The sequence below is a fragment of the Nomascus leucogenys genome, chromosome 16, assembly GCF_006542625.1.
Source record: "Nomascus leucogenys isolate Asia chromosome 16, Asia_NLE_v1, whole genome shotgun sequence".
Classification (NCBI taxonomy): Eukaryota; Metazoa; Chordata; class Mammalia; order Primates; family Hylobatidae; genus Nomascus; species Nomascus leucogenys.
Genome location: NC_044396.1, coordinates 56,619,723 through 56,633,339, shown reverse-complemented (window position 1 = coordinate 56,633,339; position 13,617 = coordinate 56,619,723). Strand labels below are relative to the sequence as shown.

At 34.8% G+C, this 13,617-nt stretch overlaps 1 protein-coding gene across 2 annotated transcripts in view; it reads left to right on the top strand.

Moving 5' to 3' along the window:
• Positions 1-13,617, top strand: part of LRP12 (LDL receptor related protein 12) — a 96,223-nt gene that overhangs the window by 64,595 nt on the left and 18,011 nt on the right. For both annotated transcript variants that reach the window (XM_003256094.4, XM_003256093.4), the window contains one exon: positions 11,860-11,995. In XM_003256094.4, the coding sequence (XP_003256142.2) occupies positions 11,860-11,995 (136 nt within the window). The remainder of the gene's footprint in view (positions 1-11,859; positions 11,996-13,617) is intronic.

Here is a 13,617-nt window from a genome sequence, read left to right as displayed (position 1 = left end):
AGGCAAGCTCTGTTCAAGCATTTGATATTTTCTTTTCCAGTCTGTAACTTTGGGAATAACTCTTCAAAGTGTGATAACATGTGGGTTATCTGTAATTTTTGCCAAGGCATGAATTTGAATTGGATGTACTGTGAAACTGTTGTACAAAAGCCAGTCACTTGGTGGATAAGCAAACTGTACTTGGGTATCAGTTGACTAATAGCCTGATACAAGTAAGGGGGTGATTTGATATTAAACTGCAGTAATAGAAATACAGTATCCAGAACCAAGCAGATGATAGTTCTTCTTTACTCTTCATGCAAACGTACTCTGGTATTGTTTATTTCTGGGTACCACCCTTGACAAAAGATACAGTAACTGGAACACTCATAAAAGATGTGAGTATACTAAAAACTGTGTCAAAGCTGATAGAGAAGACTTACAAAATCATGAGCTCCAAGGCCAGTTTGTTAGCCTAAGTGACGATTTCTGCCTTACCTTTTGATGCTTCCAGCCAGTCACAGTAACCTTCAAAAATTAGTAATTTTTCCCATTTGGGAAATAGTAGTAGCTTGCTTTAGCATTTTAGTCTTCTGTAGTGCTTAAAATCGGAAAATGTAGGTACCATGTCAGTAATTTTTACACCCTTGCAGGAAAAAAAAATTGCCCCATAAGCCCTTTAAAAAAGGCATAAAAGGATGAATCTTCTCTGTTCGTCTTACATTATGCATTGTTAGCAAAATGCTAAATTATTCTTACTAAGAAATTTCAGGGTGAAGCTGGCTAGTTCCATTTTAGGTGGGTATATTCAGTTTCTTTGCTCTCCTCATCTTCATTCATACTGTGCTATGACCCTGTTTTTTTTTAATTTCTCCTTCTCTCTTTATATTTTTGCCTCTTCTGACTTTGTTTTATTTTACTGCCATATAACCCTTGATTATAGTTTGATTGTTCTGAACATTAGTGACCTTCGAGATACCAAGAAATTACCTGCCTTGATTACAGCTGATAGCCAAGTAAAATATTTTGGTCCTTAAAGAATGTCACTTAGAATAATATGAATAAATATATTGCTGTATTCAGTCTTAAATATCAGTACTAATGCAGAAGAATATTTAAATTATAAACAGCTGGATATAAGATTTCCTACTTGCCATGGCACTTGTGGTTTCTGATATTAAGTCGCAGAGTAATGAGAGTCCTAAGTGAGAGTGATGGATTAATATCATTTTTTCTGCTTGCCTGATTCTTGTCTTTCAAGTCATAATTAAAACCTTTCCCATCTTAGACTAGTAAATATTGCTACAAATTGAGCATCCCTAATCTAAAAATCTGAAATTTGAAATGCTCCAGAATCTTTTACAGCACTGACATGATGCTCACAGGAAATACTCATTGAAGCATTTCAGATTTTGGATTAGGGATGTTCAACCAGTTTGTATGTGCAAATATTCCAAATTTTGAAATCCAAAACACTTTTTGTCCCAAGCATTTTGGATTAGGGATACTCAACCTATGTTCAAGTGCTAGTAATTATTCCCATACAGGGAGAAGTTCAGTTTTCTAACTTCTTTTTTAAAAAGAATGAAATTTGGAGTAATTCTAAGGAAATCTTACTCATGTTCAATCTCTGTCCCCTTCCAACTCTGTCCATCCTCAAAATGTTGACTGTTCTGACATTCACATTATGACGCAGCTTGGCTCAGGTGCCAGGGAGTCAGAAAACCCCATTTAAAGAGTCTGGAGGGTCAGAGAAATCAGAACACTATTTAGGCAACAAACACAGTCAAGATACAGGAAGAGGACTTTTGAATCAAAGTCATTTCTGCCTAGCTGTGGGCGTATGTTTCCTGTTCAGGTTACAGGGCTTAGTTATGTTACACATGGCAGTCCAACAAAGGGCAACTGTAGTACTCTAACTTATTTTTCTTGCAGATTCCAACAGTTGGTCACTTGCTTATATTCTCAGTGGCCCATAGACTCTATGCTGAACATGCATGCTTTCCAAACTGTCCATTATTAAGTGTCTTCAAGTGTCTGTCTGTTGCTCTTTCCTTTGAAATGTCTCCCTCAGCCTCCACTTCATCCCCTTATTGCTACTATTCTACTCCTTGCCCTAAGCATCTTACCCATAATTAACTATATGTATATATGTTCTCTTATCATTAAAAGTAGGTTCTAGAATGCTGTTTATACAATTTTTAATACCAAAGATTCTAAGAAGCTGGTCAGTTCTGCCTGTAGTTCTTAGATAATGTGTAGCAAATAAGGAATCAATCTTTAGAAGCTTTAAAACTACTAACTATACTTATTTTCTCTGTGTTATAGATTATCTACCCTTTCTATCCATGTTAATGTAGGACCAATAGTTCATTTTTCTAGAATAGACCACTTTTGTTATTTAAATGCTATTGAAACAGCTCCCTTCCACCTCCCTGGTAATTTTTCCATATGTTACAGGGAGTTCGTTAGTGGGCAGCAGTTTGCCTTAGTGGTTAAGAATACAGCTTTTATGAAGCCTCTTGCCTGGGTTCCATCCCAGCTCTGAGACTTACAGTTTTTTTGTGACCTGAGAAAAATTACCAAATTTCTCTGTGCCTCCATTTTTTTCTTCTCTGTTAAATAGGGATAATAATAATAAGTATTAAAGTACCTGACAGGTAGTAAGAGTTCAATAAGTGTTAGGTAATTTTATAACATCATCAGCTGTGGATCCAAGGCCTGCATACATGCTTCACTTTAATGATACTTACAGTTCTTGGATGTGGAAACCATATATTTCTGACTTGAAGCAGAAATCTCATCCTCAGCTCTATGTGTCATACTTAGGCTTTTAAGTTTTCAAACTGCTATTATTTTCCTAAATTAACAGTAGGCCAGGAGGTACCTGATTTTCATGCTAATCGTCTAACTACGTACTCTGGTTTTTCCATGTTTGGGTGCCTTTAGTTGTTTGCATAAGCATAATATTTTCCATGTATTGAATGATTCACTTGTTAACTTTCAGAATAATTTTTACTCTCATCCCATATGGCCATTCAATCCAGACACCATTTGCTTACCAAATTTTTATTTTGGAGATGGTGGGTTTCTTTAAGTACATTTATTTCCATTGGAATCAAATCCTTCTTACTAGTTTTCAACACCTGGAATTGCTTTTGTACTCATCAGCCATAATGGAATTAATATTCTTTATAATACACTCTATACAGTACTCTGAAAAATGAGATGGCCAAATGACACTAACCACTGTTACCTATATATGCTATTATCCTTTGCTTATGAACAGAGTGAGCATGATTTTGCTCTATCGTGAAACTTTCATAAGGTAAAATTATACAAAAAGATGAGTTTTTATAATTGCCTTTTAGGTGATCTCTTTGCCTCACTGGTTTCTCTTCCCTCAATAACCTTTACAAAATACTTGGATCACATCACTTCCTTTTGTAGTAGGTCTATCTTGGCTTGACTGCTGTCTATAGAATTTGGGTCATTAAATTCTTTTAACTAGTTTAAAGTATGCTTTTCTGTGGCTCTACCAACTTCTCTTCGATGAAAGAAATCTTTTGTTCATAGTCAAGCATAACCTTCTCTGTTCTATACTTGTATAATATAGGTTTTTGGTCAGCCTTTGTTTCTGTTTAATAACACCATGTGTTTAACTGAACATGTGATACTTTGCCTAAAATTACTTGTTATGCATTATATCATGTACTACTGTACTATCTGGTATGCTGTCATATTAACTGTTATATGCTTCTTGGATTCACTTAAAAAGTATATGTCATTGTTATAAAACTATAATTTCCATGAAAGCATGAGTTCTCTATTTCTTTTGTGCCCTTCATATGTGTCTTATGAAGTTAGGTGGTCAGTAAACATAAACAGACATTTACTTGCATTTCAGTTTTGTGATTTATTAAAATCAAAGTCACAAAGATTTCACATAACTTTTAGTCTCAACTACTTTTCGTCATGAAGTATCAACTCTTGTCAGTTTTAAAAAACCCAGTTCTTCATCTGTGGAGCAGGAAATTATACTTTGACAGTAGTTCAGCTCTAATTGTAAATATCTTATGTATTTTTTCTGTAATTTTTTAGGTGTTTTGAAACTATGAAATCTCAAATTGTAAGACAGCTTGACATTATTTTGAAGTGATCCTCTTTCGTGTGTCTTCTTAATAGAGGCTGTTTGAGCACTGCCAATTTTTTAAATAATTGATTTAAAGATAATAAGTATGATGCATTAATCTAGTTTTAAAACCACAGTCCTGTGCTTTTCTGTAGGATTATTAAAATAGTATAAGTATAAACATGAAGAAGTCTTCAGTGTTTCATCAGTTAACTTTGCCCTGTTTTCTAAGCTATACAGTGAGATCTTTATATTTTAAACGAGAAAACTAATGCCAAAATCTTACGAACTCCATCAGAGAATCTCTGCCTATTCATTCTGAAGTTAATTCTCCCTTTCTTAATTGACAACATACATGATAAATTTTAAAAATATGTATTCAGTTAATCTTTTCATATAGCTTAACCATTAGCATTATAATAATGTCATTGTCTTTTTTTTTTTTCATTTCAGATGTCCTATACACTACATCAACTGTAAATTAAACAGGCTTTTGTGGGGGCTAGTCAGATAGCCTGTAGGTTCCTACTAAGAAGATGCTATCCATGTTTGAAAGTTGCTATCTTTTGAATAAACATTTTGAGCCTCTTTATTTTGGGGATTTCTATTTCTGGGTTATAGAAAATTTATAAAAAGTAGAGATGTAGATCGTCATTATCCAAAGTACTTGAATATTTGTTTATATCTAAAGATAACTGACCAACATAAATTAGATGATTTTTGTAGAACAAAAAGTTGATACTGGCTGGGCTTGGTGGCACACACCTGTAATCCCAGTACTCGGAGGCCAAGGACAGTGGATTATTTGAGCTCAAGGGTTCAAGACCAGCCTGGGCAACATAGGGAGACCCCATCTTTATAAAAAAATTAAAATAGTAAATTTAAAACATTGATGCAAGTTATTAAGAGATGTATTAAGGAAGCAAAATGAACAAAGACTAACAAGGCTTCTGAGAAAATAGTGTTGGCATAGATCACTTACAACTACATACCTTTTAAGTATAACCCTAGCAAATAAAATATCAATCCAAATACTAGCACAGTCAAATACCTGTGGACATTTACAATTAGAATCACTCTATATTCTGCAGCCATATATGCATAGGTTCATGCTCCCCCACTTAAAGGTATTTGCTTCTAATGGAGACCAATTTAATCAAAACTAAAAATACACTTTAGGGATATCCCTCATCAATTAAGTTGTTTTGTTTTCATAGTGGTGTGATGTCTTCACATTTCCATCTGCATTTTGCAGCTTCCCAAGATAGCTTAATAGAGACAAAAACCAAGCAGTTATTTTAGCCAAAAAAAAAAAAAAAAAACCACATTTTGCAATAAAGAAAGGCAGCTTCTATAGGGTTTTCATATTTTTTCTTAAACTCTGAAAACTTCTGCCTCTGGTTATTTCAAATCATTAGCATGCTGGGAATAAGATCTTACACAATTTTGCGTTGTACTGACAAGATTTATTTATTTGCCAATTACATATAAACTAATTCTTAAGGAAGAATTAGACAGACCATAGCTGAAATAACTATGTTTAAGCAATAGAAAAGTTATGAATAGAATGAATGTAAGCAAAAGAAGGTCAAGTTTGATGTATTTTAAACTGGGAGGATAGTCAAAATGTAGAAAGATGAAGTTCAAACCATGTAAAGATTTTGATTTCAAACAAAGATTTATTTCCTAAAGTAAAGTTTTGTGAGTATGTGTCCCAACCCTATCCTTCCCATGGCTTTTATCTGTGGTAGTTAACCAGTTAATCATGACATAATTTCTCATTCTTTCGAGTGCATAATGGTGCCCAGCACTTACTAAGTTAAAAATTACACATCCTCTTTCAGTCACTGTCCTCTTTCTCACTTAGCCTGAACACAGCCTTAGTAGCCATCTCAATACATCATTCCAGGCATTACTACCAACCAGTCTGATTTGGCATATCATGTAATATTGTTTACTGACAGTTTACTGTAATGCAAGCAATGTGCTATGTCTTTTACCAAAATAATTGTATGTAATCCTTGGAACACCCTGTGTACTAGTATTTTAATCCCCATTTACAAGTGAGGAAATTGAGACTTAAGTTTTTTTGTTGTTGTTTTTGTTTTGGTCATTTTTTTTTAGTCAAAGTCTCGCTCTGTTGCCCAGGCTGGAGTCAGTGGCGCGATCTCAGCTCACTGCAACCTCCACCTCCTGGGTTCAAGCGATTCTCCTGCCTCAGCCTCCTGAGTAGCTGGGACTACAGGTGCACACCACCACGCCTGGCTAATTTTTTTTTTTTTTTTTTTTTTAAGTAGAGATGGGGTTTCACCATATTGGCCAGGCTGGTCTTGAACTCCTGATCTCATTATCCACCCGCTTTGGCCTCCCAAAGTGCTGGGATTACATGTGTGAGTCACCACACTTGGCCCGAGACTTAAGTTTTATCTATTTTATCTATATTATAATAATAAGCCACCTCAAATCTATAATGTAAAATGAGTAACAGTAATATAAATATAATAAACTAGGAAAAATGAAATTACAGGTTATAGTAGGTACTGGAGCTGAAGTATTAATGATAAGTTGGTACGGGAAAGCCATTTATAAAGCACTGAAATAATGAAAAAATGGAAGACCCAGAGGAGGTCCTTTGGAAGGTTGGGGCAGATGTGTAAGAGATAAAACAGGCCTTGGTTCCCTAAGAAGTGGTGAAGGCAGGCTCAATTTCTGACTGAAATTTCCAGTTTTAATCTCTGTGAGGCCTAACTTATTTCCTGTCCTTGAAAATTCTTGAAAACACCTGTAGTATTCTTCAATTTCTTTTTACTTAAATACCTATTCCATCAGCCAAATGCTGCCTAAGACAATGTAGATTCAGAATATAGGATATTCTGAAGACGGATTTGGGAAATGCACAGGTCTGATCATATTGAATTTGAGGTTAGAATGTCCAGTGGGCATTTGACTATGCAAAGCCTCTGGGTTAAAAATTTTAAACTCATGACCATAGTTGAAATTGTAAAAGTCAACGAAATCTTCCATTGAGATGAGAAGAGCAGAGGGCTTTGGAATTAACCATGAAACCAGTATCAAGGACTGGCTGGCTGGCTGGCCAAGGACAGAGGATCTAGTGCTAGAAAATTAACACAGAATAGAGTTAGAAGGAGAATCAGAGGAGGTGATGTCCACAAAGTCTGGGTAGTACAGTTCCAAGTCTGGGTAGTCGGTGTCAAGTGCTCCAGAAAGATCAAATACCTTGGGAATGAGTGTCCATTGGATTTAGTGGTGAGGTCACTGATGGCCTTTGCCTGCTATCATGGTTTCTGTGGAGATAAGGTCAGAATTGAAAGTCTATTTCAGTGGGTCAGAGAGAAAATGCAAAGGAAGAAAATGAAAAATTTATCAATGTATCCCAATTAGCTAACAGAAATATAGTGGGAAGAGGTGCATGATTGAGGGCTGAAATAGACCTTAGAGGTAATCAAATAGCAACTCCTTATTTCAACACATGAGGACATTATTAATAGCACCCCCAAAAATTTAGTAGTTTATATTGTGCAAAGCCAGTAAGTGGCAGATAGAACAGACAGCATCTAGGTCTTCTGATTTCAAATCTGCCAGTATACATAGGCAAACTCTTAACCCAAAAGGGAGTTAAAAATTGCTTTAATGGTTTCTTTTGGCTTTTGAAATGTATTCTTTCTTAGATATAGAAAGGAATACATTATGGCTGTGCTACAGCATATTTGTCTACATACTCAGTGTGTTGTACATGCAAAAATAGGCTGAAAAAAAGCCACTGGCTAGATCTGGAGCCAAATTCCAAATTCAGTCATGTTGGAAATGTGCATAACCAAATCAATATATATATTTATAACCAATTCAGGAAGAAACTTTAGGATACTATGGTTTTGTTTTTGATTAGGAAGAATCATTAATATTTTAAAATAATGTTATAAAAGTACATATTGAATTAGAAATATAAATATTGAATCTTATAATAGCCATTCTTATTTATGGGTGGTATGTCTTATCCTTGGGCAGTTGCATGAAAATAAAATATTCACAAAATGTATTTTTGAGTACCATACTAGAATCTTCAGTTATTGGTATAAGAGCACCACCTATGGGTTTCTCATGTACTTGAAATTTTTTTCCTAAAACAAAACCTAATAAAATTATTTCTAGGTTTTCCCTATAATTAGTCTATCGATTTAGTCAAAGGTTAGGAAAGTTCTTTGTCCTAGATTAATCCCACCTTGTTTTTTGGCTGTATGTCACTACTGTTAAACCATTTAATAAATAGTTGAGTACTTACATGCTAGTACAGCATTATAATTGAGTTAAATGTAATTTAACTCAAAATTGTATTATTCTCTTTAATGTAGGTGAATCTTTTAATAAAAATGAACAATTTTCCATATTCTGGGGAAACGGTGATGATTGTTTTTGGCTGTTTATTTATATGTTTGTTTATATTTTCATGAACTTAAGATTTCCTTTAGCTTACTACAACTCCAGAATGCTGTGTTAGGAGATGATGAAAAGTCTCGCTCTGTCACCAGTCTGGAGTGCAGTGGCGCGATCTCAGCTTACTGCAGCCTCCGCCTCTCAGATTCAAGCGATTCTCCTGCCTCAGCCTCCTGCGTAGCTGGGACTACAGGTGCGTGCCACTACACCCAGCTAATTTCTGTACTTTTAGTAGAGACGGGGTTTCACCATGTTGGCCAGGAGAAAAAGAAGTTCTTACAAATAATTTAGCTATCTTTTTATTAAATTATTGTAATGACAACTCAGAGTAAAGTGGAAGCAAACTGGCAGTTTATTATTAATAAACTCTTAAAGAATTACATTTGGATACATTTAGTCTTTTTCTAAAACATCATTTATTAAAATTAAAACTTTTTTGTAAGGGAGGTTTACTAACAAAACAGCAGCAAAAAAAAAGAAAAAAAGAGAGAAGCTTTGACTATGCCTTGGCAATGAGATGAATGCTAAGCCCTTGATACATCTGTATGCTGTATGCCATGAATCTGTTCTGAAAGCAATTCAAAACAGATGCCCTTTGGCAGTGCACCCTAATTCCAGGGCAGACCCATTTTTAGATATGAACTTTCTTTTCTGCAGTAGAATATACTTTTAAAGCTTTTATTGCATGTTTTCTTCAGGGAGTAGGTTATTCTATAGAAATAAGGATTGACTTTAAGTAATATAGCTTGCTTTATTTCAATCATTATAGATAAAATTCTTTAAATTACATAGTATACTTCCTAGCATTCTTAACCTAAATTGAACAGAGTATAACCTCTGTTATGGGGAAAAAAAAAAAAAAGTTGCCACGCATGGTGGCATGCTCTTTGTAGTCCCAGCTACTCAGGAAGCTGAGGCAAGAGGATCACCTGAGCCCAAGAATTCAAGGCTGTAGTGTTCTATGCTAGTGCCTGTGAATAGCCACTGCACTCCAGCCTGGGCAACATAGTGAGATCTCATCTCTTAAAAAAAAAAAAATGCTGAGCGCGGTGGCTCACGCCTGTAATCCCAGCACTTCGGGAGGCTGAGGCAGTAACATCACAAGGTCAAGAGATCGAGACCATCCTGGCCAACCTGGTGAAACCCCTTCTCTACTAAAAATACAAAAATTAGCTGGTGGTGTGCGCCTGTAGTCCCACTTTCTCGGGAGGCTGAGGCAAGAGAATTGCTTGAACCTGGGAGGCAGAGGTTGTAGTGAGCCGAGATTGCACCACTGTACTCCATCCACCCTGGAGACAGAGTGAGACTCTATCTCAAAAAAAAAAAAAAAAAAAAAAGTTCATTTTTCCAAATTACAATTGTAATAGTGATATTTGGCCATCTCTTGGGTTACCTGATTTTTAAACTACAGCAGAACTTAAAAAGCATGGGAGTGCAGGCTGTGTTTTATACCAGTCATTTTGCCTATACTGATTCATTATTCACTCAACAACTCTTAGATCAGTATGAATATTAATTTATTATGATAATATAATACAACAGTCTTACCTTTTCAGAGACAGGCAATATATAAATTATGAGCTCATGGTTTTTGAGTTTAGTATGTAGTGTTTGTTTTTCTGAAAATTTACTCATCACTTCTGATAATTGTTTATGTACCCCTGGCAGCTACTCTCCCCACTTCTAATTCTCTGCTTCTAATCTGCTGCTACTTTAAAATCAAGTAATCTAATTTGTTGAAATTGTATTAAATAAGAGGTTCTAGGATTTAAAATTCTACTAAAGGCTTAAACATCACGTATTTAATTGAGAGAGAATAAATTGTCACATTATCAACTGAATTCTGGATAATGTTAACTATATTGCAATGAGAGTTCCAGATAATGCAAGAATAATCCAGGAAAGTGTTGGTATTAGTTTTAATTTATTCTATATGCATGAAGATTTTCCTCTGTGATATGCAGATATCTAATCACATGGTGATATTTTAAGCACTATTTCAAGATTTTACTTTTAAATAATGTAGGAATCATTCATAACCCTGTAACAAATAGCTTGGAAGTATTAATGGAATAAATTGAAGAACTGCTTTGCAGTAATTTCGAGTGTTTTACTATCTTTATTCAATCATCCACTAACTTCTTAACAAAAATTACAATCCAGCATCTTACTGTTAGGCTTACTTAGAGTACCCTAAAAGCAGCATTATGCTCCTAAGGATCTAAACAAAGTAGCTAAGCAAATATTGGAAAGGTAGTTTATGATAAAATAAACTTGAAAGATGAGTTTTGAAAAAAGATGGGTGGATGGATAGATCAGTCTCCATGGCCAAAGCCAGTAAGTAATCTTGAACTCTTATTCAGTGATCCAGTTTGAAATTTCCTTGCCTGCCCAAAACATGTACAGTAGTCCCTCCTTATCTATGAGGGATACCTTCAAGACCCCCAGTGAATGCCTGAAACTGCAGAGTACCAAACCTGATTGCTGTCCAACTGAATGCCTTTTCCATTTTAACTAAGCACTTAGGCACTGCGGCCATTAACTTTTGCAGTTTGAGGTATTACAGCAAAACTAGCACGAATTTCTTTTTCCTTCTTCATAATTTCATGGATATAAGATTCATTCTCACCTTAGAGCTCAGACACCTCAGCATACGATTTTTTTTTTCTATTGTTGAGAACTTTCACCTTTTCACTTAATGGAAGTACTTTACAGCTTCTCTTTGACATATCCGCATTACCAGCATCACTGCTTTTGTGCTTTGAGGCTATTCATAATGGCAAAATAAGGGTGACTTGAACACAAGCACTTCAATACTGTGACAGTTGATCTGATAAGTGAGATGGCTACTAAGTAACTAATGGGTGGGTAGCATACACAGCGTGGATACACTGGACAAAGGGAAGATTCATGTCCCGGGAGGGACAGAGCAGCACAGCAAGAGATGTCATCACTACTCAGAACAGCACACAATTTAAAACTTAAGAATTGTTTGTTTCCGGAATTTTCCATTTAATATTTTTAGACCACTGTTGGCTCCAAGTCACTGAACAGTGGAAAGCAAAATGTCCGATAAGTGGGGCTACTGTATTTAATTGGAATAAGGGACTTTATCTAAAAGGGAGAAAACTGAAATATCTCATTAGAATAATAGCTTTTTAAAGTTGATACTACCATATCTTATTGGATATTATTTGATGTGTAAAGTTTTTTGGTTTTTAAAAAATAAACACTGATTTACCTAATACCATTTAAATGTATAATAATAAGCAAAGATTGCTTTGGCTATCTTCCAGCTTGTGGAGAGACTCCACAGCAAATTCGAGCACCAAGTGGCATAATCACAAGCCCAGGCTGGCCTTCTGAATATCCTGCAAAAATCAACTGTAGCTGGTTCATAAGGGCAAACCCAGGTGAAATCATTACTATAAGGTAATTCTACCTTTCTGTATTGCTGTATAATTTATTACAAAACATAAATTCCATTTTCATTTATTATTACTTAACATGCAGTAATATAAAAAGAAGGCTTTTCAGGAGATGTAATAAAGAACAGCTATTGGTGTCATCTTAAGAGTAAGAATAACAGCCCATCTGGTATGTGTTTTGAGTATTTTCTAAGGGTGGTAATGTATTTGCATTGAATCATCTATATTCTTCTAAGCTACTTTTTAACAAAAGATAGGCATTTGCAAAATAGCCTATTAGGGTCAAGACTAACCTTTGGCAGTGGAACAAACAAATAAACAAAACTCATTAATTCACTTGGATATCTAGCTCTTAACCTTTGTCTCATTAGTAGAGCCTTCTACCTAAATGAGTTAAAACACGATTTGTCATGCATGTCTGTGTATGTGTATGTATGTATAAAACTTGAAACAAACTGATAATGGAGAAATACTATATCTAGAAAAATCTTTTTTTATAACTTTGAAACAAAAGAACATTTGTTAAGAATACAAATGAAAGGCATTCCTAGGGGAAATAGCTGTAAGTTTAAGATTCTAAGAATGAATGTGACATATAAATAAGGAAGGTTAAGATTAAATTTTAAAACATTTAGCAAATTACTTGCAGAGAAAAACAGTACGGGAATAAGATTGTAAAGAATATATTTAGTAGAACTAGATATTGCTTGCTTAGGAAAATTCTATCAAGGCCATTAGGAAAAAAATATTTACCTACAGGGGAAAAAAAAATAGTGTGCCTGAATGAAGAACTGCAGTTGGAACAAAACACAAATAAGAACGTCATTTCCATCACAGAGACAGTGTAGCACAAAGGCACCTTCAACATGTTTTCATGTGTAACATTGTATGGGTAGGAGGCATAGAATTTTAGATTTAGAAGAGACTTTGGAGATCATAAACTCAAATTCCTTCATTTTCTGTTTTTAAAATAAGACTTATACATTTAGCCTACTTTCTCATCTTTTTTCATCTTCCTTTTTTGTATTTATTAACTAATGAGGAAACCAATCTCTCTTGAGAAGCATAACTGTCATCTATCTCCTTTTTTTGGTGGAAACCACAAACAAGGGCCATAGTTTGTTTTCCTGTTATTTTCCTCTACCTTACATTACCTCTTCTGGAACCCCGGAGCTTGGCACATAACAAAAGCTGTTGTTCTCCTCCTCCATGCAGTGTTTTTCTCTTGCCTGATTGAGTGGTAGAATGCACCATTAAGGTTATCTTTCTGTAACAGTGTCAGTGTTTAAATGTAAATAATAGACCTATTTTCTGTTACTTGTAGTATGACTAAGTATGTTTACAAAATAACATTTTTACCACATATTGGGAGTTTTTTAGCGTAAAACTAGAATTTATAGAGACCTTCACCTTTTAACCTAAAAATTAAACTTATAGCTTATAGCTCAGTTTTGTAAAACTTGAAAATCTTACCAGCACAGAAGAGATTACATGAAATACTGCCATCTGGTTTTGATAATGTATTGCATCCTTGAGATTTCATGAAGTAAGATACACTGAAAACCACGCACAATACTGAAATGCAGAATAAAATTGAAGTGAGCCCTACAGCTAAAGGAAAATTTC